Source organism: Arvicanthis niloticus, chromosome 13, assembly GCF_011762505.2.
Source record: "Arvicanthis niloticus isolate mArvNil1 chromosome 13, mArvNil1.pat.X, whole genome shotgun sequence".
Classification (NCBI taxonomy): Eukaryota; Metazoa; Chordata; class Mammalia; order Rodentia; family Muridae; genus Arvicanthis; species Arvicanthis niloticus.
Window position 1 is genome coordinate 51,243,825 of NC_047670.1, and position 23,980 is coordinate 51,267,804.

General features: G+C 52.1%; 2 protein-coding genes across 3 annotated transcripts in view; both read right to left on the bottom strand.

The window, feature by feature from the left end:
- Window positions 1-10,744, bottom strand: part of Eppk1 (epiplakin 1) — a 29,332-nt gene extending 18,588 nt beyond the window's left edge. The window contains exon 1 of one of the 2 annotated variants that reach the window (XM_076912211.1): window positions 10,615-10,744. The gene's annotated coding sequence lies outside the window, so the exon portion shown is untranslated. Of the gene's footprint in view, window positions 1-5,992; window positions 6,091-10,614 lie in introns of those variants that run through there. The other variant, XM_034517308.2, reaches the window with a different exon arrangement.
- On the bottom strand, window positions 6,385-13,419 carry LOC117719268 (uncharacterized). Its single transcript, XM_034517417.2, has 16 exons — window positions 13,387-13,419; window positions 12,670-12,762; window positions 12,473-12,595; window positions 12,091-12,209; window positions 11,862-12,012; window positions 11,709-11,793; window positions 11,224-11,432; window positions 10,962-11,079; window positions 10,615-10,787; window positions 8,325-8,467; window positions 8,143-8,245; window positions 7,575-7,871; window positions 7,168-7,392; window positions 6,960-7,044; window positions 6,718-6,851; window positions 6,385-6,606 (listed from the first exon to the last, which is right to left on the bottom strand). The coding sequence occupies exons 1-16, from the start codon at window positions 13,417-13,419 to the stop codon at window positions 6,520-6,522; spliced, it is 2,178 nt and encodes a 725-aa protein (XP_034373308.2). The 3' UTR covers window positions 6,385-6,519.
- Window positions 13,420-23,980: the final 10,561 nt, after the last annotated feature.

Sequence of the window (23,980 nt, forward strand, 5' to 3'; positions counted from 1 at the left end):
TTGAGGGAAGTAGATCGCAAGCCCTGGGTGGATCCACAAAAACAGCACCATCTGTCAGACACCAGGCACAGCACAGACTGAAGTGACTTATTCCTGGGAGTAGAAAGGAGGCCACCTTATATATGTACCAGTATAAACTGAAACTACACTGCATGGGGGTGTATTAGAACCATCTCAGGGAAACCAGGCCCAAAAAACGGTCTGAGAAAAGGGTCTAACTCCCTCACCTGAGTCCCATAAAGTGATGAACACCTAACTCTGTGGTGACCTGGCCTTCCATCACCCAATTACCTAATACCTGGTATGTGTATCGAGGACGGGCTAGCAGAGATTCCCAACTTTTGCTGTACCTTTAGCTCAACTCCATCCTCTGCTGCTAATACACTCTACTTGACTCCATACCCATCCATCTTTCCGTCCCTCTGGACCTGGACCCTCCATTTCCTCTTCTTGGACCCTGTTTTGGCATTTCACCTTTCACCTTGCAGGTGGACTCTACCGCTTAGCTCTCAAACCCTGACTGTGGCAGCTCCCTCCCAACACTGGTCTTCCTTGTTATCCTATTAACACAGCCTCTCAGATCTCTGAGGGCTCTCCTTGAATCCAGCCACAGCCTCTTTAACTTGTATTCATTCTCTAAACCACATATAAACATATAAACACATAAAGAGATTGGTTGTGTGCTGTGTGATAGTGGAAAAATCTGCTTTAGTAATTAAGATTGGAATAAATGAACTTGCCTTCTTCACCTTAGCTGGATTACCAGAGTACGTGGGATTAGATGGCACATTCTTGCATTTTGAAATGGCTGAACCCTGAGAATTTGTTGTCATTCAATAAATTCGAACAGTGTGTAAAGACATAAACATGTCTGTCCACTTTTTTAGCATAGTACACTTATAACACATAGGGACCAGAGGCCAGGAAGGAGCTACTACCTCTCAGGACTCCCTTGGAGCACATCTGGCTTCTATTTCAAGCATCCAGGACTCTGGTGCATAGGGCGTGGGGCCTTCCTGAACACTTGTCTTCCCAGCCCTGCCTTATTTAGACTCAGATGTGTGTTAGACCGTCGCCTGCCTGAGTCCTTGGTCACCTAGCTGCAGGCCTCTGTCAAGGAGTGGAGCTTTTGAGCTGGACTGAATTGATTGCCCAGAAAGGCAACTCAAAGTCCTAACCTGCAGGACACAACTGTGACCTTATTTGGAAGCAGGATCTCTGTGACTGTAACTAAGATGAGATCATTCTGAAGCCCTGCTGGCCCATATCCAGTGCACCTGGCCTCTCCTAGATGAGGGCACACGTGCTCGGGGAGAAGAAGACAACCGCCCTGTGAACTGAGTCTGCACACTGTGTCTCCTTCTTAGCCCACAGTTTCAGCATGGCTAGAACGTTCTCTCTGCTCAGTTTATCCAGGCTGCTCCAAGCATGAACTCTGGGAGGCACCTGCCTACCCCTCCCCAACACACATTTGTACTGTGGAACTTAGCAGTTAGACTTTGAATCTGTGTGCCCAATGAATCCAGAGATTCTTGGCCTGTCCCCAGATCTCTAAACCTAGTGCCCCACCCCCATCTGTCTCTTTCTCTCTGTGTGTGTCTCTCTCTGTCTGTCTCTCTGTCTCTGTCTGTCTGTCTGTTTGTCTCTGTCTGTCTCTCTGTCTCTGTCTGTTTCTGTCTCTCTCTCTGTCTCTGTCTCTCTCTCTCTCTCTCTCTCTCTCTCTCTCTCTCTCTCTCCTTGGGTTTTCTGAGACAGGGCTTCTCTGTGTAGCTCTGGCTGTCCTGGAGTTCATTCTGTAGATCAGCCACCTGCCTCTGCCTCTCGAGTGTTGGGACTAAAGGCATGCACACAGCCAGTCTGTTCTAAAAGGTGCTTCAGTGGGAATAGCTGCAGGCTGGATGTCCACTGGTCTACCTCATACCCATCTAAGCTCTTGTGGTTTTGCCATGGCACCTCAAAGTTTATCCTGTCACCTCTCAGCCAGCCTTCCTGTGGCCCTGGCTTCTGCACAGGAATCCTCCATGCCACCAGCCACCTTTAAAGCTCCTCACCAATGCCTGCACCACATGCAGAAGGTGGAGGGTAGCTAAGTGGGAAGGAGCTTAGCTTGCTGGGCAGCATGGTCAAGGCAGGTGCGTAGCCTATCCTGTGGATGATAAGTCAGGCTTTGGCATCACATGATCCGATAGAATAGACACTGATCAGCTTAGGAAGGGTTATGAGCATGTGGTCCCACTAATCCTTTTTAAGAATTGCCCTATCTGAGGACCTGTGACAGGCTCAGCCTCTTGATAGGATTTGGGGAGAGTCTGCAGGCTATCAAGTCATGGCTCCTAGGGAACTACCAAGCTGGCACTCCAGCCGTGTTTTTGACAAAATGTCATTCTTCATTCCCTTCCTCAGGCTGCTCCTGAGCCTGCTGGAGTATCCTACCGCCAGCCTGCTGCTCAGAGTCTCAGGCCTCAGGCCTACAACCCGGCAGGTACCTGGACAGGGTCAGCAGCACCTACCACCAACTTGCAGCAGAGCAGACAGAACCCATGCTATCAGTATCAGGGACACTGCTCAGCTCTTCAGGGGTGGGATATGTTCTCAGGGTAGAGGGTGGGACATGGAAAACAGTATAAGACACAGATGGCAGGGGTAAGGGCACAGAAGACTGAGAGTGACCAGTTGGACAGCTGTGAGGGAAGGCTCTGGCAGATACATTGTTAGGGGCCCCAAACCAGAACAGTGGATCACGAAGCAGAACCCATTGTCAAGGATGAATCCTAAGTCAGGGTGGTCAGAGCGGTCAGGGCTCTCACTTAGGAGGAATGTCTTAGTTAATACATCGCAAACTCTCAAATCCATAGATTCCCTTGATGTCCCTGTAACTGTGGGTGTTCCTCCTCATAGTCAGCCTGCCTCCTGCAGGAACCAATGTCTCTCTCTCCCATAGTTCAGCCTAAAGGCTCAAAAGGAAGCCAGGAACCAACCCAAGAGGGTGGCAGTGGCCAAGCATCAAGTTGGCCAGGGAAACGATCTCCCAGAACAAGGGGACAGTCAGAACATAGTGGTAAGGACCCTTGGAAGCATAAACCATTACCAGGCTCATTCTGGAGCCTGTGGAAGACTGTGACTCTCTAAGGAAGGTAGTCAAGCATAGGCAGTTTGCTCATGACATGGGCTGATCCTGGGACTCCCAGGCTAGTCTGGACTTAACGATTAGATTGCAGGCCCTGGGTAGGGCCCACAGACCCAGCAGTGGAATCCAGGTACTAGTGATGACTTGAGGAGCCAGAGGAGGGGCAGACAAATGGGTCTAGCCACACAGAGTTCCAAAAAGAGTTAGTAGAGCAGGTATCCCTAGAAGAGGTGAAGGAGCTATTGGCAGACGCATGTGTGAACAAGCGCTCAAGTCAAAATCCTGGGGAGCAGGTGCCACCCAGCCTCCAACTCCTGGGCGAGAACAGACCTCAAGTGAAACAAGTGCATGGAAGGAAGCTAGGGAAGGCCCACCCTTCTGTAGAAGAAGAGCTCTGGTCAGTCACTCACTCACTGACTATGCTTTGACAGTGACATGGACCAGTTCCTAGAGCCTGAGAGTGACTGGGGTCCTGTGTCATCTTGGTGGGGCCACAGGGCTACTTTATGGTTGTCTCCTATCTTTAGGAAAAACAACCTAAGAAGTTCCTTGACTGTGGAGGAGGAGGTGTCCACAGTGGGAAAGCCAAGTGGTCAGTGACACTGACCAGGGCCCCTTTCACTACCTAACAGAAGTGGCTGGCACATGGGGTGTGGGGACAATGGCTAAAGGCACAGCCTAGATTTCTGTTCCCAGGTGACACCCTGCAGTCTGAGTACCATCTCTAGGACATAGCATTTCCATTCTAAAACATGGATTTCCCGTAGTTCTGGGTCCCAGAGAGCTACTCAGGTTCAGGAAACCAAGGCCTGGAAGCAGTTGCCTACATACAAAGAGAGTGAGTTCCAGGGTCCATAGAAAACGACTCGTGAGGGCAGGCCTGACTGGCAGGGGGAGAGGGGCCGCTATACCATGATGTAGTGGTCCTCATAGCCATGTGGCAGCTGCCAGTAAATGAGAATGTACAGCTACTCTGGCCAAAGAGAAGACTCCCAGGGAAGGAATGGGGTCTGGTCACACCCCAGTGACCCCAGTCAACAGTGTGTATTGAGTCAATGGTATTTTTTCTAGATGACTGGAAGAGATAACAGACGCCCAATGTGGCCTGGAAGCCACTATAACAGGGGCAGGTCCGTCCCCCGAGACCTTCTTTTTTCCTGTACTTCCTCAAGTAGGCACCCAATGGCATCTTAGAGACGGCTTCTGAGTTCTGCCCAGACTTGCTTATTTTCAGGGACAAGTTAGACAGCATGGCAGACCAGCCTCTCCCACCAACCTGCCCTCTGTCCCTTCTATGGCAGTATCTAAGACTACCTCTAACCACTCATTCCAGGTTCTGCTTCCCAACATTGCTTTGTGTACCTTTGTTGCCTACCTAAAAGCACTGAGCTGGGGGATGGGGGGGATCATATATGGCGGTGCCCAGGATAGGGCGGAACAAAGAGGAGAGGCCCATGGGTGGTGGAGGCCGGTGTCCTCTGAAATATGGGTGGATGAGGGTGAGGATCCAGGACAAGCAGTTCACTAACCAAAAAAGGTGGGACACAGAGCCTCAGAACTACAGTTGGTACAGAGACTGCCAGAAGGACATGGTCTTGAGTGGCTCCTGACCTGGACATGGACAGCCAGCCCTGACAAGCATGCTTTGTGCAGAAAGGTTAGGCCTAAGTGAGAAACCGACACAAGCTTAAGCAAACAGCTCAGGTTCCCTGAACAAAGAGGAGATTCAGGGTGGGAAGCCACTGACAAAGATCCAGAGAGCAGGGACTGTGGGGGAACGGGTGGGGCCCGAGAGAAGGAGTTCTGGTGTGTAAGATGCAGCCTGTGGTTACGAACCACTCCCTGTTGGCTTGTGGGTGACCTTGGGCCTGGTATGACTCTCCCTGGGCCCTGCCTCTTCCCAGGAGGTTAGGAGAGGAGACAGTTGGCATCTGCATGGGTTGCCTGGGAAGACAACCAGACACATGGGTCAAGAAGTCAGGGTGCCTGAGGGGTACATAGAGCTCCATCAAGGTGGGCAGGAGAGCCAGGTAGTGTTGATAAAGGTAAAAAATCAGGGTCCCAGGGTTTGGGGCGGCAGCATAACTAAGCCATGAAGGGGTTGGGGGGGAGGCAGGCAGCACAAATTCCCCAGGCAAAGAGAGCTACAAGAGACGAAGTTCTCCCTGTCTCATGAGAAGCCCATCACAGGCTTCCCTAGGTGCCAAGGGAAAGAGGGTCAGGATTTCCGGGGTACTGAACACCCTCTGTCACCACAATGAAGGGTGGAGCCCTCACTCCAGGTCAGGACACTGACGGGCACAAGGACCCACGGCTACTGTTGCTTGCTCTGTGCTAGATCAGAACAGAACCAGGAGGCCAGGCAGACAGCCCAGCATACATGGAGACTGAAAACATGGCCTTTACCCCCATTGTAACCAGCATCAAGAAGGGCACCGAGAGCCAGTGACCACGTGTAAGGTTGGCATGATAAGCAAGTGGGGGTAGGGACACAGCCTTGTCCCCTTCCTCTTCTTCCCAAGGGTCCTGATACCACCCAAGGGCTATCCCTGTGGCTGCTCACCCTGCATGGACAAGGATTATCTCACCTGCAGGGCCAAACAGCACACCACGCGTACCCTGCTAGAAACCGCCCACGGCCACCCACACCCTCACGCATCCGCACAGCAGCCTGGCAGGGGCCTCAGTTTCCCCACCCACCCCAAGACTCAGGAGCCTGCCACCTCCAGCCCTGAGCTCAGATTACCCAGGTAAATGGGGCCTAGAATGGTCCCTCAGCCCCTCACTAAGTCCGCCTGGGGCCGCTGGCCTTCGGTTCCCGCCGCATTTCAGTTTCATTTCTCCAAACTACCCTTATTTCCCCACCTGTCCGTGACAAGGCTGGCGCAGTGTCCTCCGTCTCTCTGCTCCCTCCACGCGCCGGGAGCCCCGCGCCACAAGCATTTAAATCTGCATGGCCCCTCCCTATAGTGACCCAAGTCCCTTCCCCATTGAGGGCGGTAGGCGGGGCTGAAGCCAGGTTGGGCACCCACAGGACAGGTGGAGTGGGCAGGTGAGCACGGGGCAGGGCTACTTCTGAGCAACTCAAGCTGGGAGAGGCTGCTGAGTTGCAAAGTCCCTCCTTACCTCCCTCCGTACTGCAAGTCACTGAAAAAGAATGCGGGGCCGGCACTGGGTGGGGGTGGAGAGCTACAGGCTTCAGGCCCTGTGGCTTTTGAATGGAGTTTGCAAGGGAAATGAAGACCCACCAAAGAGAGTTTCCGTTCCCCAAACTCCTCTTTATTGAGTGAGTGAGAGACACAACCCCTACTCTGTGTGCTCCTGGCTCCTGCTCAGTCCCTGAGCGTGCTCTGCCACAGTTTCCTGTCCCTATCTGCTGGATCTTGGAATCTTCACAGCTTCTCCTCAGTGGGCTGCTCTGAGGTTTTGACCTTGTAGGAGCTGGGGTCTCTGTGTTCTTTGCCAATTTGCAGCCCTGTCTGCAAGAAGTGGCCAGGCTTCAGCTCACTATTCAGTTTCCCATCATCCCCCAGGGCTCAGTCCGTCTGGGGGACCTAGCCCCTAGCTCTGAAGCCCATCCCAGCCCTCACCTTCAGAGACAGGGGTCTGCTAGAGCTCATTCCGATGGAGGTCCAGAGCCTCAGGGTGATGACCCCAGGAGCTGACACACTAGGAGTCCAGCACAGGAACCTTTCGTGGATCTTCTGACTGGTTCTCCCCTTTGCTGCTCAGAGATCCCATGTTGCTAGGCCAAAGTGGATGGCAAACCTCTCCTACCCACCCATCGCCAGGCCCTGATGACTTGCGTGTCCCTTCCTATCCCAGCTCTCACCTCTGACTGGGTCATTTTTTACCAGAAACTCATCCAGAGCCGCCCAACCACCTCCAACACGAACCATCATGGCTCCCCGTGCTGCCTGCAGGGCATAGAGGTGGGGGGGAGTGGGGTAATGATACCAAGCCTTCAATACAGGGGTTGGGGGCAGTTCCTGGGGCTCTGCCCTCCCCACTGTTACAGACCCACACTCACACCTGCTCACCAAGGCTCCCTGGACCTTGGGCCTGCCTCTGGCCACTGGTGTACTTGTCCCTTCTGTATTCCTTGTTCTGACCACGCTATTGGGCTGTTTCTGGCCACTGGAGAGCCCTGGCTCGAACACGGTGGAGAGCTTGTGGTAAAGCCCACGTTTCCCCCAGTTATAGCTAGGCCAGCCTTGTCCAACGCTGTCCTGTTCCCCAGCTGCCAGGAAGCTGTCCACAAGGTCCTACTGGGAAATGTTTCGGTGCTGCCTGTGGCTTTGGGTACAAAGCACACCCCAGGCCACTTTATTTTATGACCAAGGCAATACAGGCAGTGTCTCCACAAGACCCTGGTGTATGTTGGCCCCAACCAAGTCCTTTATCATGTGCCCAGGAATGAACAGAGGATGGATCTGTCTGCCCTTACCTGTTCCTGGTGGCCCTGTTCCAGCTGTTCCCACTGGTCCCTTTTCTCCTCATTCCTCTTGCTATGCTCTGGCTTCCTAAGACTCCAGTTCTCCATGACCTCTGCCCACCATGGCCTCCAGCTCAGTTCTTCTGGAATCTTCCCCAGGAGGAAAGCCTTATCTCTACTCTCCAGCTCCCCAGGCGGCCCCTGGTCAAGACTCCTCAAAGCCAGTATCTTCCTTGGGGCTTGAGTCCAGTACTTTGGAGTCAGGGCCCCAGGCAGCTCCTCCAACACCCAGCTTTGGACTTGTACCACCTATGTATTAGGGAAAAATGTTCGGGAACTTGAAGGACCCCATAACCAAAATTGCCCACCACTCCACCACCTCTCTTGACCCAATTCCCTGATGCTCCAAAGCCTCTCAGAAGTCCTGCCCAGCACTTTAGGCCTTCTAGCACCTCCGAATGGTCTTACAAAAGAGTGTGGATCAAGGACAGATGTGTCCAGGGCACAAGAGCCGGTGTCATTAAGCTAACCCTGGATTGATCCACAGAGTGTAGGTCAGAGCCTTGGCCAGTGGTCCCACCTTGGTCCCCAAGGGTTCAGCCTGGCTCAGCCTCTGAGGGCACAAGACCAGCTTCTCTACAAGGTGGCCGACAAGCACCAGCACCCCTTCCAGGGTGTGTATCCTGGAGAAGAGATGAACAGACATGAGCAGGGTAGAGGGTCAGTGTGAGTGGGGCGGAAACAGCTGGTTAGCAGGCTCACCTCTCACAGGAGGGGCTAGACATGGCGGCCTGGCAGCCCTGCAGGTCCATGAACAGGCCCAAGTGGCAAGTGCTCTGATAGGCAGCGTCTCCTGTCCTTCCTAGCCATGACACGGCCAGGGTTTGCCGTCCCCACGGGAACTCCTGCTGTCAGAGTAACCAACTGTATTACTGGTTTTCAGAGTGGGAAAAGTTGAAGGGCAAAATCTTTTTTCCTCCATGTGCCTCACATCTTGAGCCCTCTTCCTTACTCCTTTCATCCTGTGCCTCACACTGTCCACCACCTTAGCAAGGGGACCACACATGCTGGCCCGGTCCTTCTACCCCTAGGCCTCTTCAGTGTAGGGAGGGCAGCCACACCCCACATTGTGCTGATGCTCAGGGAAGGGTGAAGAAAGTCAGCAAGGTCCTCCCTGTAGGTGAATTGAATCCACCATCACCACCGCCCGTTCCCATGTTGAAGTGCCAGCCTTAGAGAGAGGCAGTTGCAGGTACAACTAGCAGTTACACATGTGAGATCACAGTGGAATGCAGACACTGATGTGACCGCTGTCCTTAAAAAAAGACGGGGAGTCCCCCAACAACTGGAGCAGGGACTGTCTCGTTCCCCTAAGGACCTCCTCGTCTGGCCTCAGTGGGTGAGGATCTGCCTTGTTGACTTGATGTGCCAGGGTGGCTTGATACCCAGGAGGGGCCTCCTCTTTCTCAGAGGAGAAGAGGGAGAGGCTAGATGAGGAGAGTCCGGGAGGAAAAGGGGGCACTGTGATCAAGATGTAAAGTGAATGAACGAATAAATAAATAAATAAATAAATAAATAAGGGAAAAGAGGGAGAATTTGGGGTCTGGAAAGATAGCTCAGCTGGTAAAGCATTTGCTGAAAAGCCTGAGGGTCTGAGTTAGGTCCCTAGCATCTATATAAAAAACAAAGAAAACAAATTAGTATGTGGTAATCCCAACACTAGAAAGGCAAAGGTAAGATTCCCGGGACTCTGTGGTCATCTGGGCTAGACAAATAAGAACTTCAGGTTCGAGGAGAGAGACTCTGACTCATAAAATAAGGTGGAGGGCCAGAGAGATAGCTCAGCACTTAAGAGCGCTTGCTGCTCTGGCGGAGGGCCTAGTTCAGTTTCCAGTACTTAGGTCAGGCAACTCACAACTGCCTAGAACTTCAGCAGCAGGGGGTCTGGGACCTTCTTCTGGCCTCTGTGGGTGTCCACATGTATGTGTGCACACGAGTGAGACACACACACAACTAAGAGCAAAATAAATATATATTATGAATTTATATATGTGAACTTTACATTGCATATAGGTATGTAATGTAATCATAAGTATTTTATATATAATTATAAATATATAATATACATAAATATATTATACGGAAGGGAACAGCGAGTGCTCGGGAAGAAGACGCCATCTGTGGCACGGAAAGAGGCCGGCCAAACTCCTACTCACTGTTCTCAGGAGCCAGCCCTGTCCATTTCAAACTCTTAGCCCTCAGAACTTTGAGTCAATGTGTAAGTACAGTTTGACCTTCCCGGTTAGTGACAGCCAGATCCAGTGTCCCAGGAGACCATCAGAATCCCAGGAATGAGAAAAGGAATCTGAGAATCAAGGAAGGAACCTAGAACTTCTAGGCAGACAGTGAACCTCAAGAAGGGTGTCACGCACCCCAGCCACTCCTATGTTATAGAAAAGGGGGCCACACAGAGGCCCACTCTTGCCTCTTTGTTACAATAAATGTTGGACAGTCCCAGACTGTGCATTGTAAGTGAGTAAATTTCTTTCTATCTTGGTCTCCACATAGTTTCTTTCCAGCTGTTGCATAAGTAGGACTCATTCATAGCGATGTTTTAACCTTAATTAGGAACTCTATTTGCTAGAAAAGGCATGTACATACATCAGCTCCTACCCCTACCCACACAGCCTGGAGGCTCAACAGTGCTGTCCAAGGAGGAGCAGCTATCCTTGCCTAACAGTCAGGGATGGGCTGATCTTAAACCCTGACCTCACTGGGAGAGCCGCAGCCTTAAATGGAGATTCGAGGCTGTCTGAAGCTGGGAGCAGAGCCATGAAGTCATCACTAGCAATCCCTCTAGCTGGCTCCACTGCCCACACCCCCTTCCCCGGTATCATACTATCTTCATTCCCAGAATCCTCTGCCTCAGTTCCTCCTACCAGCAAACAACAGCTCAGCCCCCAAGAACCCTAGTTGTCCAGTGTCCCTGTGGTCACCTCTCCTCCCAGGAGACTTTTGGTGATACCTTCCTCTCCCAAGTTTTTCAAGATACCTGTAAACCCAGGTTCCAGTCACTCTCAGGCCTCAGCTTCTCAATGGCTGCCTGCTCTGCCAGGCCACACGAGATCTGCACAGCTGGCTCCCATATGGCCTTCAGTCCAGCGTCTTGTTCTCGAGTCTCTGACCAGTGCCCTTCCAGGGGCTTAGTATCTGCCCCAAGTGTAGCTACAGAGAGATATGAACACCTGAGAGCCAGCCTTGGCAAGACCTTAACACTCACCCCAACCCTGGCTTCTTAAACACAGGAAGGCACCCTTCCTGCCCTAGAGCTTAATCTTACTCCCAGGCCTGGAGGAAATGTCCCAAATGCTCCCAGGTGTCCCCAAGGCTCTGGTTTACCTGATGAGAGGCTCTGTTCCCAGATGGTCACTGTGGGTGCTGCTTCCTGACTAGAAGTCTCTGCCCACTGTGCCAGCTGCTCAAGCCGCTCTGCTAGCTGGATCAGCTGGGCACTCAGCTACGGGAGGAAACCAGCATTGTTCTAGACAGCCCTGGCTCGGGATAGAAAGTATGTATTCCCGACAACTCTAGCTCCCTGGTACAGTCTCCTCAGAGGGCATGAGGTATTTCTTCTACCTGGAGCCAAGGGGGATACAAACACCTGCTTCAGAGCCTTGGGCTCTGGATGTACTGAGGCAGACCCTTCCGGTTCAAGCTGGGCCTCCAGGCCTGCCGGTGGTGAGGACTTGGAGGACTCTGGCCTTTGAGCAAACAGCAGCTTCTGCTGGGCACAGGCGACTTGTGACTCAGTCAGCTTTACACGATCCTGGAATTGATTCAGCTGCTGTCGCACAAGCTGAGCTTGGTCACCTGCAGCCAGAGGCAAGAGGCCAGGGAGGAAACGCTGACATTGAAAGGGAACCCGTAGCAGAGATAAGAGCATTAGAAGGGGCCTTGGGAACCATTAACACAGGACAAAGACGTTGAGGACTCAAACTCAAGGCTTAGGCCCTGTACCTGGGAAATGGCACCGATGTCTTCCCTGAGCTAAGGGTAGGCTTTTCAGTGGGCTCCAAAATATGAGCCCTCAGCACTTCTTGCCTGGGGTGGCTGTCCAACTGAGTGACGGGACTGAGGTCCACTTACCAGTAAGTAGCTCTGCCAGCCTCTGGCCAGTCTGCAAAACCCTTTCCAGCTCCCTGGCACGTGCCACAATCCCCTCACACACCTCCTGTGAACAAACACAAGACACTGAGCCTGTGACATCCCACGGACTCTCACCCCAAGCCTGGGCCATACCTGGAGGCACGGCAACGATTCCTCAAGGCACTTGGGCCCCAGCCGCAGCTCAGCCAGTAGCCGCTCACTCGGGCTCAGCTGCAGCAGCAGAGCCTGGCAGGCTGTTTCAAAGCTCTGCGCTGCTGGAACAAGCTGCTCCAGGAGCCTCCGCCTTGGAGTAAAGATGGAGGAGCTGTCAGTGGTGCCCTTCTTGCCCAAGACCCCTCACAGCCCCCATCTGTGGCGTCACCTGGCTTCTGCCTGTTGTACCAGATGGTGCCATCGTGTGCACAGCCCTGATGGGCTCCCAGCCTCTCGTAATCTTGGCTCCACGTGTGATGCACGCTCCCTCAGCAGCCGCAGGAGCAGCTGCCAGATATGAGGTGGGGGACTTATGCAGGGTTCTGGGGTCCTTGCCCATCCTCTCACCACTGCCCCCTCTTTTTAAACAAGGTGGATCACTGGCCAAGGGAACATTGACAGCTATATGTATCCAGCTCACCCTGGGGGACCAGATCTATTGTATTTAAGCACATGGTAGTCACTATTATTTGCCAGTGGCTTGGCTTGGGGCTCATAGGACAGAGTGCCCCAACCTGTCCCTATCCACCGCCCTCCCCCCATCCCCGTACCTCCTGTTCTCGCAGCTGTGAGGCAGCCAAGGTGGCATCTGCTGCCAGGGGTCCTTGTGAAGCCTGCAGTTCCTCCATGCCATCCAGCCAGCTGCACAGTGTGTCCAGGGGTGCTAGAGGCGCCTGCAAGAAGAATGTACTCACCTCATCTGGTCCCCGGCTTGAACTCCCCACACTCCAGAGCGGTCCTGCCTCACCTGGACTGGCTGCCCTCTTTGCTTGCAGGGCCCCATCTCCACAGCCTCCGTCACTACTGTCTCTGTCACCACCGTCTCTGTGACCTCTGTCACCTGGACAGCACGGGAGCCCCACCAGGTCCAGGGGATCCCTGGTGGAAGTGGACCCTGAGGAGCTTTGGATGGAGAGAGATTTCCTTGGGTCCTGGAGCTGGTGTGAGCCCTAGGGCTGAAGCGTGAGCGGTTTCTCCTCCCCCCAAGGCAACCAAGCCTTGAAGCAGGATTTCCCATCGTAGATGCTGAACAGGTTTCAGGGGTGTCTAGGAGAACGAGAGCAGCCCTACAAAGGCAGGGGATCCAAATCAGGGCCAGGGGATCCACAGACCGGCCCACCCAAGCCTTGCAGAGGCTGGTGTCGGACCTGGGATTGGGTAGACTGCCCTGGTCTCAGAGACTGGAGGGAAAAGCTCTCACCTCTGTCTACCCCTGTGTACCCTACTGTGCCTCAAGCCACTGCCCCACCAGCCCCAGACAGTCTGGCCCCAGCAGTCTTCTTCCTCCAGTTTCCTAGGAGACCCTGTACCCATCCTCAGACATGTGGGTGGGGGAAGGGCTGCAAAAGGGGAAGGGGCTTCTAGCTGGAGTTTCTGGCCCCTCCTCCCACAGTTCCTCTGTGTGTGTGTGTGTGTGTGTGTGTGTGTGTGTGTGTGTGTGGTGGTGGTGTTTCAGAGAGCTCACTTCCCACCCAAGGCCCACACTGGCCACTCTCATGGCCGTAGGGCTGAGATCCCTTTGGGTTAGGAGGCCAAAGAAAGAGAGCTGCTATAATGGGTGCCAGGTTTGCCCTGGGGATGACTAGGGATTATAGGAAACGGAAGGGGGGCATCCACACACACTTTAGGAGGGATTGGAGAGTCATGGGAATTTCCTACAGCCATATGGCCCCCAGGGAGTCCTGGACCACACCCTCTCCCAGTCACATGGCCACTCCATGGGACTCAGACAACCCCCACCCAAGACTTCCTGGCACCCTAGACTGGTCTGCTCTGTTTCCAGGAACCTCACACTTGCCACACAGTCCCCCACCTGAGTCTGGTATGAACTAGCCTTTCCTCTAACCTGGATTCCCCCCTAGGTAGAAGAGCAGGCGGGCACGGATGCTGGGGGCGATATCCATAGGGAACAGGGTATTCATGGACTGTGGATTCCAGAATGAGCTCATCCATCCCCCCTCTACCTAACTGTTATTGACTCTTCATATCAAGGAGTGGAGTTTGTGCTCAACAGAGAAGCTAAAAGCCCTCGCTTGCCCATGGCCATGCTGGTTGGTCCCAGGCCTTCCCTCAGTGCTGACAGAAGTGACTTGGGAGTCCCTGGGGCCTAAAGCTAGCCCTGCCCCATCCACCCACCTCAAGCCTGTGACCACCCACCACCACCACCTCCACTACCCCACCCTGAGACCTGCCCCTGCCTGGTTCATCTTTGTCATGAGTTTGTGTTGCTGTTACCTTGGGAACATTCCATGGAAAATGTTGGGTGAGGTGGGCAGGCTGACAGGCCGGGGCAGGCCACAGACGCACTGTGGGTGGATGGCTGGTGGACGCCTCTCCCACGAGGGCTTGTCTGGCTCACACCCTAGGACGGCCCACCCTATCCTACCTGCTCTCTTTTCTCAGCCCCCACCCCAGGCTGAGCACCAAGTGTGTGCATTCCTGGGGGAAGCTTCAGTGGGCTGGAGGGGTGTGTCCCAGCACAAACCTGTCCATACCTGGTGTGCAAACCTCACCCCATCCCATCTACCTTTCTTCTTTAAGGGACCATGGAGTTCCTGAGAACAGCTGCCCCGTCCCAGTCTCTGGGATAGGCTGCTTAGTCTGGAATGTTCATCCCCCCTCTCTGCACTTATCCATGGGCCTCTGTAGCTAAGAGGGACTAGGGTAGCCCCTGCCTCCGACATCTTGCCTCTGGTTTGTTTTGCTGCCCAAGACGGATCCAGGTCAACTTTCTGTACAAGTCTCCCTCTTGCTGCCCATGGCTGGGAGGGTAGAGGCCCAAGTCTGGAGAGGTGCTAAGGTCTATTTGGTGCAACCTCTATCTTTCTCCCTTTTCCAAGGTCAGGGTTCTTTATTGAACTTGGACTCCTGGACAAGGTTGGGCATCCTCCCCAGCAGGACTTTCTCTGGCCCTGTCAACCCTGCTCTGATTCAAAGACTCTAATAACCACACTCCATAGAGCCTGGCAGCTTAGTGGGGGCCATATGACCTCCTTTGTACATGAGGTCCTTAATTATAGCCGGTGAGTAGTGGGTGACCAGGAAGGAACTGTTTGGATCGCACTCTTGACCATCCAAGCAAGGACAGCCGGCTCACAAAAGCCCACAGGTGTGTAACTCGGAGCTTCCCCTTGGCATTGGCCTGGGTCCTCACACGGGCCCCTCTCCTTGAATACCCTTTTAAAGGCCTCTCCCTTGTACATTCACACTGAGAACACAGCACCCCACTGAAGTGGAATTGGTCTTTGATGGTTTGCTAAGGCACACAGGTGAAAGGGTGTCTTGCTAAAGCAAACACATGAAAGACTGTTTTCCTGAAGCAGACACAGGTGAAAGGATGTTTGGATATGGCAGACACGTGAGAGGACTCTGATGAAGGAGTGTAGATATGACCCCACACACAGTGGGAAACGAGCACTGAGCTTCGGTTTGCTTCACCTCACTCTTCTTTGCTAGAGACACGCATGTGTTGATTCGCCTTACATAGCATTGTTGGGCTCCACTTGTGATAACTCTGACATTGAGAGAAACTTGCCCAAGAACTTCTTGTGAGGTTCCTGCGGCAGCTTGCTGCTTCAGCGGCTTTACCTCAGGTTGGTTGGTGAGCCTGGCGGTTTCTTCAGGATTGAACTACAGCTGCCTGGTGTCTGCCTGCCTAGAGGACTGGTCTGCAGCTGCTGAATTGTATTTGGTGTTTGTTACAGGACTGAACTGCTGCCCAAGAAGATCAAGCTCACCTCCAAAGAACTATTGCTGAACAGGTCCACTTCCTCTGTATCCTAATAACTTTTCTCTTCCACTACCTCAGGTGGGTGTTGGGCTAGAGGAAAGGTTGAAACTCTTATTAAAAGTAGATTGCAAAAAATTTATACCTATACCCCACCCAGGGGCCCCCTGAATAGTGCCCTCTGCCCTGCTGGTTCCAGCCTTCAGGAGGCCACAGCCCTGTCATTAAGGCAAGCAGCCACAAGCACAGGGACACACATAGGGCCTCACTGCATGCTGAACCCGGGGTGAAGTTCAGATAGTTCCAGACTGCCGGGAGAAACGCAGGCTGCAGCAGGTCTGCCACACAGCCCAAACCAGTACGGGTCAGAACAATTCCCATGAGAGGACACTCACAACAATTCTAATGGTAGCCAGTGGTCAATCTGGACAAAGTTAATATGATGAGCAAGCTCCAATACATTTATGGGACCATATACCCAGGAAACAGTGATGGCCTTGGGCTCTCTGCTGGCAGGGAGGCTGCAGTAGCCAGGAGAGTTGCCTAGGCCTGTGGCCCAGGGATGGATGGTGGAGAGGCTTTCCTGTGCAAGGCCTTGATACCAGGGTGTCTGAGCCCCTGGAGGTAGGAGTAGCATGGGAAGGGCTGTAGCAGAACTGACTCAGAAGTCCCTGACGTACACAAGGGTGTACGTCAACAGGAGTGGTTCTTCTTTACAAGATGCAAAGCTTTCTAGGAAAGAAACTACAATAAAAGTGTGGTGGTTTGAATGAGAATAGCCCTAATAGGTTCATGTACTTGAAACTTGGTCACAGGGAGTGGAATTGTTTGAAAAGATTAGAAGAATTAGGAGGCGTGGCCTTGTTGGAGGAAGTGTGTCAATAGGGATGGGCTTTGAGGTTCCAAAAGCCCAAGCCAGGCCCAATTAGCTTTCTCTCTCTTGGTCTGTGGATCAACATGTAGTTCTCAGCTACTGGTCCAGTACAATAAGGCTGCTATGCTTCCCACCATGAGGATAATGGACTAAGCCTTTGAAACTATAGGCAAGCCTCCAGTTGAATGCTTTCTTTCTGAAGAGTTGCTGTGACCATGGTGTCTCTTCACAGCAGTAAAACTGGGACCAAGACGAAGAACAAAGTTTCCACACTTAATAGTGTTTATGTTTTGTGATAGAAAAGCCTAGACTCTTTGGGGGGAGTGGAGTCCTAGGGGCTTACATCCAGCCTGGGCAGTAGAGGCTCCTTAGCTCTTCGAGTTGGGGACAAATGGCTGGCCATATGATAAATCTGAATTGCTGCGGTCCCAAGAGGAGCAGGCAGAACAAGAGTTTTGATTGATCATAGAAACAAACAAGTCTAAAACATGAAAAAGGAGAAGGAAAAGGAAGAAGAAGAAAAGAAGGAAGAGGAGAAGGAGGAGGAAGAGGAAGAGGAGAAGAAGAAAATTTGCAATGTTCAGTCCTATGGCAAAGGGAGCACAAGTACCCAGAGGCCTCGAGCCAGCCTCCAGCCTGGTGAGCTAGAAACCGAGTGATCCACAGAACCATGCTGACCAAGATGCAGGATACCCATCAATCTTTTATTTATTTATTTTTTTATTTTTTGGTTTTTTGAGGCAGGGTTTCTCTGTGTAGGACTGGCTGTCCTGGAACTCACTCTGTAGACCAGGCTGGCCTCAACTCAGAAATCCGCCTGCCTCTGCCTTCTAAGTGCTGGGATTAAAGGCGTGCGCCACCACCGCCTGGCCCCATCAATCTTTTAACCAGAAGTTCTAGAAAAATCCCTCGGTCTCTCAGTGGCTTTGGCTGGGGCCACCTTTTGCTAAACTCTGTCCTGAAAACGATGTTCAACTCCTAAATCCAACCCAGAGAGTGAGACTTTGAGAATGTGTTTTTTTGCACATGTCAAGTTGAGGTCATTAGAACGGGCTGCCATCCCATATGAATGTGGCCTCATGAGAGAATGTTGTGTGAATAGGAGACACACTGGTGAGAAATGACTCCACGAGGAGACAGAGACAGGAGGGCTGCAGCCTCCGGGTTAGATGTAGCCTCTAGATTGGAAGTAGAGTGGAAAGAGTGTATCCTGAACATCAGGGGGAATCACACACTACTTCGCCCCAGAACTGAGGAAAAAGTGCGTTTCTGTTGCTTTGAGCCCCCATCTACTAATCCTTTGTTATGGTGGCCTCAGGACAACCTGCTTGCATAGCTGTGAGCCAGTCACGATGACCAGGCAGGTGACAGCCCATTGGCTTAGTCCAAGTCAGGCTCTCCTTGGAGCTGGTGTGGTACCACCACCGCCACCGCCACCTCAGATGGCTGCTCTGCAGGTAGAGGGAAGAGGATCCTAGAGGAGGTCAAGTAAAGACAGTACTAAGGACTCAGTGTGGGTCAGTGTGGGTCTGCATTTTGCCCTGCCACTGGGGTACTGGGCAGACGTAACACAGAGTGCTAGATTGCATTTATCCTGCGCTGCTGTCAGGTGCTGGGCTCCGGTGAAGTGCTGATTCATCACTCGGGTGGGAGGCCAAAGGTGGGGTTCCCAAGCTCCCAGGCATCCATTCGTGGCTGGAAACTGCATGAGTTGGAAAGAAGGGTTGGGGATCCACAGGCCTGCAATGAGGAGCCCAGGGCTAGGAGCTCTCAAACTGGACACCCAGGCATCGCTGGGTTGTGATGAATTGGGAATAGAGTTGGGGGTCCTCAGGCCTGTGACCAGGCGAGGGCCTGAGGAAAGGGAACTCTGGCTTAGCTCACTGGCAAGTCCTTAGCTTAGCAGGGGTCATCTGGGAGAGCAGAGGAGGAGCCTTCTATGAGAGGCTTAGGGCAGCAGAGCTCTGTAGGTGAAGGCCTTCTCCATGCTTCCCACAGCAGTTCTTGATGAAAGAGGCAGTCCTTGGTTCCAAACTGTTTATTGATTGTTCATCGTAGAAAATGGGTGCATACCACCTTCTCAGGGTGGATCAGAGATTAAATACCTTTTGCAGGAAGGAATGTCCAGGAAGGGAAGCTTATTGACTAATCCCTCAGGGCTCATCTGGATACCTCATTAGCATGGAAAACTCTGTTCTGATCTACATGACCGTAGGACATATTTCCTATGTGGGAAGTGTGACACATGTTCCAAGCCAGGGATCTGGTAGGAAGCAGAGAGTCGCCTACCATCCCAGGTGTGTGTCTGGGTTCCGGGGACTCTGAACCCGCTCAACCTTACCAAGTTTCCTGGCGGTCTACTGTCCCATAGGTCAGCACTCAAGGCTCCAGGTAGGGCTCCAGGGCCAGCACACAATCTTTCAACAATGAGGAAAGTTGAGACACAGAGGGTGAGTGTGGTAGCAACTCCTGGCCCATCAGTAGCTCTGTGGTTGTAACATTTGTCTCCACCACCCCATTTCTGCCCCATCCAACCAGTTGCCCAGACTAACAAGTCAATTTTATTTTTCTAGAAATCACAGTTCTGAAGAATCAGTGAGGTGAGCCAAATGTGAGCAGTGGGTAAGTCTGAGGGCACTGCATGAACTCCTGCAAATAGTGCCAGGACACCACTGCAGCCTGGGGTCCCAGGCTTTTGTACACACTGTCTCCTGGTACACCTTCCCCCACTAATACCCTCAGGCCCTGGAGATTTGCTTGGCAAGTCAATACATATATAACAAAGGTGTGTGTGTGTGTGTGAGAGAGAGAGAGAGAGAGAGAGAGAGAGAGAGAGATATCCTAGGGGGATACAGCTTAGTGGCAGAATGTTTTCCTAACAAGTACAAGGCCTTGGATTCGATCCTGGCACTGGGGAGGCAAAGCCAGGAGGACCCCAAGGTCTCTCGATGGCCAGCCAATCTAGCTGAACCGAGGAGCTTCAGGTTTAATAAGAAGCCTTATCTCAAAAGCTAACGTGGTTAGAGATCAAAAAAGATACCTGACATCAATCTCTGCCTCCCATACATGTACACATACGTCAGCCACACACGTGTACAAAAATCTCTACACACACATAATTTTCAAATTTAAAAAGACAGATGTGGTGGCATGTGCCTTTAGCCTGAGCACTCTGGGAAGCAGAGGCAGGTGGATCATAGAGGTGAGGTTGAGGGCAGCCTGGTCTATGTAGGGAGTTCCAGCCCAGACAGGGCTATGTAATGAGACCCTGTTTCAAAACAAATTAATTGGGACTGGAAGGTCGGCTCAGAGGTTAAAAACAGGGGCTGCTCTTTCAGAGGCCCTGGGTCCATGTCCTAGCACCCACATAGCTTATAACCCCAGTTCCAAGAGATCTGGGGCATCTTCTGGCCTCTGTGGGCACCAGGCAGGCACATGGTACACAGACATACAAGCAGCCAAAAACACTGACGCACATAAAATAATATAAATAGTCATTAAATTTTTTTAAATTATTTAATTAATTAAAAATAAAAGAAAGTCCCCTGGGGCACTTGGTAAAGATCTAATGAGAGGGAGGTTACCAGCCCTGCCCAGCCCTAGACTGGAGCTGATTCAACCAACAGGTGCTTCAAGTCGCCCTTCCTGCCCTCCCGCCCCTCCCTGCCTTTGCCCCCACCCTGACACTGCCTTTCTGGTTTCACTTCCTGCAGAGTCCATCTCAGATCTAGATCTTCCCAGTCCCTTCTTTCAGGTGGTTCCAGATGCTCAGCAGCTGTTGGCTTTTGGGGAAGCGCCTTTACCCCAGTTGAAGAGCACTTTGGCTAAATCATGTCTGTCCACTCCAGAGGCTCTATCAAGACAGGACATGCTGGGCAAATCAACACAGATCTGTAATCCCAACTACTCAAGAGACAGGAGCAGGTGGATTGCAAGTTCAAGGCCAACCTGGACAATTTATGGAGATGCTATTTAAAAAACAGAAAGATTCTTTCTTTTTCTTTTTTTCTTTTGAAGGTCTGGGCTAAAGCTTAATGGTTAGGACCCTTGTCAAGCTGCCACCCATTTACAGGGTCCTAGATTCAGTCCTTAGTACAGCAAAAGAAAGGAAAGAAATCTTAAACTGATCACAGGGGATGCAGGCTTGTAACCCCAATAACTCAGAGGCTGAGGCAGGAAGATAACAAGGTTGAGGCCAGCTTGTGTGACATAGGAAATGACAGACTAACTCAGACACTGTCTCAAAACAAACAAACAAATGAACAAACAAACCACCAAGATCCAAGCTCTGGACAGGCACCCATCAAAGCCTCAGCTTCTTGTCTGTTGATCTCTGGCTTTAGCCATGGAGATGCAGCACCCCTTCCGCCCCCAACCCCCCACCCCCATCATACCAGGACCAAGTCCCACATACCTGGTGAGCCTCCTCCCCATGGTGAAGCCACTAAGCTCAAAGGCAAGGAGAATCTCTCCTGGGACGATGTGCACCTGGGCTCCAAGTTTCTCCATGAGGTCTGGAGAAGGCTGGAGCTGCTACTAACCACTGACCGGACCAGAGGGATCCAGCAAAGGATGGACAGTTCATCTCCAAGCCCTTGGCTAGGGCTGAGATTGTGAGTTGAGAAAAATCACAAGAAAGACAAATCCTGCAATGACCTTGACTTGGTGAGCTGTGGCTATCAGCTTACTCCAGTCAGAAAAATGCCCAGGGAGCAGAGGACATGCTTCTTCTGCCAATCCTGTGTCCTGCCAACAAGCAACAAAGAGATCTGAGCTGCCCACAAGGCCAAGGATTCTCTTGCTTTTTTCCCCCTCTGTTCCCATAGTTATAGATGCACGGTGAGGACCAGAGCCCAAGTCAGGTAGAAGCCTGCCCCTCTTCCACACCAGAACTGCTCCATTTTCAGGTGAATCTGAAGAGACTCAGTTGTATGGTAAGTACCTGAACATGTAAGTACCTGAACAAGCAAGACCAAGCTTTGTGTCTATCTGCCTGATTCTACCAGCATGAGCCCAGGAGCTTGGAATTTTGGACTAGGATTTGTAGCCCAGCAGCAGGAAGCTAATTAGTAGTGGCCAGGCTGTAGCCTCCTGTAGATCTACCCTATCCCCAACTCTGCCTCAGATACAGGTCATGGGGTAAGGATTAAGAAATCACCATGGGCTCTGAGGCTTCACAAGATCACTATAGAGAACAGGCAGTTCTTGGGCCTAGAGCATCTGAAACAAGAAACATCCTGCAGGGCTCCATCTGACAGGCCTTGAGAGGATGCTGCTCGATCCTGGCAGGGTGCTGTATCAGGTTGACTTCCAGTTTCTGCCAGGACACTTAGGGCTCAGCCAGATTTCATGACAGGTCCCTGTGCTTAGAGTCCCCATGCCAGATCCAGCAGGGCTGGGATCCTTGGCACTACAGCTGCCAGTTTCGTGACCTTGTAAGCAACCCCTGGGTGACAGCCTGTCATGGAAAGATGTCCCCAGCTCCTTGGAACCCCCTCAGCATAGGGACCTTCTTCACACCTGTATCCACTGAAGGGCTCACTATCTCAAGCCTCTTGCTGGTTCCTTCCTCTCTGTTCTCCAATCATCTTCCTGAGCACAGGCTGCTGTCCACAGTGGCTATCCGAACACAGAGCTTCAAATGCTACTGGTTGGGAGAATGTGCCTGGTGGCCTCTGTTGGGACAATGGGAGGGAGCATCCTTCTAGCTGGGTGGATTGCCATCTCTATCACCTGGTGGTGGGTCTAATCCCTGAGACTCCAGGTAGGGGCCAGAAAGGACAACCAAGCAGGTGTACAAGGTAGCCACTACTCGTGTAAGTGGGCAAGCTCTCTGGGACCTGCTGGCGCCTGTGGCCTGTGGTGCTGACTTCTCTATACACTGCTGTTCCGTTGCTTGTCCCCACCCAACTTTATAACCCAACAGTTTATGACAGGTGGCTTGAGAGGCTAGCTTTACAGCTGTCTAGTTTATGTCTACCAAGGCCAAGGCGTTAGAGACGGGTGTGCTAGACTCCTATCTGAAAGGTGATAGAAATCCACCCTGTTTTGCAGGGCACTGGAGTGCCATGAGAGCTGCTCTCCTGGACTCTGCCCAGGGGCCTCAGCCCAAGAGCTCTTACTGAGCAGTGATACCTCAGAGGGCACTCCCCATGCATGGCTGAAGGCTCCACACAAGGTTTATTCCCTACCCTTAGATGACGTGTGTGTGTGTGGGGGGGTTACTTATGAGTTTCCCCTGTCTGTGTTTCTGAGTTTAGTTTTAATCCTATTAGTCAAAAGACGGCTCCTGGGGATTGCTTGTCATGTCTACATACCAGACAGGAAGAAAACAAACCTCCCTCCAGCTGTGAAAGGTAGGAAAACTCCATAGGATATAATGTGGCAGGGCTGATGAAAATTCAGAGTGAGTTCAGAGGTCAGCATTCAGATAGAACTGATCCCAGGTAGCCCCAACCCACGACGTTGCTAGCAAAGGCCCTGATGACTTAGTCGGGGCAGCCTACCTGGTAAAGGCAGACCAGAAACAACCCACATAGATACTGCCAGGACTCATTAAAATCCATGGCACATCTCTAGAGTCAAACTCTAGGCAGCTGGCAAAGAGAGAAAAGGTTCTAGAAACTGCTGAAGAGGGGTGATCAGGCCCTGGGACCTCAAAGGAGAAGAGGGTAGAACAGGCATGTCGTTGCTACATTCATGGGGAAGGAAGTGTACTTTTCTTTAGTGTGGATGTTAAAGAGTTGTAACCTTGGTGCCTAAAATAATAAAAATTCATTCTTTCATGGCTCTGGAAGCCGGAAGTTCAAAATCAAGGTGTTCTTGGCTGTATTTCCTTCACGTGTCTGAGGGGGAGGGGTATTTCTTTGCCCCTTTCTCTATCCTAGTGGATCCTTGGATATGGGCGCCCAACCCCAGTATCTGCTCCATGGTTTCCCAGTTTTCTCCCACCCGTGACCTTTAGTCAGCCACAGTTCTCTCTGCATGGCCTCTAATAACTGCTGCGACCTGCACCACTTGGCACTGACCTGACCAGGGCTATGGAGAGTGAAGAGAGGAAAGACAGACAGACAGACAGAGAGACAGACAAGCTGGGTTCAGGTGGGCTGTGAGGCTCTGATGGAGATGCTCCAGCAAACTCAGCTTACTGATTATAAATGCCATGAACAAGGAGTTGGCTCATCACGGGGGGGGGGGGGGGGACGGCCTCAGGATGAGGAGTTCCCATGGGTCTGAGGCTTCATCTGCTCCCCACAAATTACAGTTACAAAGACACTGCTCCTAAGTAAGACCACATTCCCCAGGTACCTGGAGTCAACATTCACACTACAGCAAGGAGGAAATACACCTAAGTGTTTTCTTTAACAAGCCCCAGAAAGTACGCGTATGTCACTGTCCTTTGGACCCAATGCTCGCTCAGGTTTGCTGAAGACAAGGTAGCTGAATGCCAAATGCTCA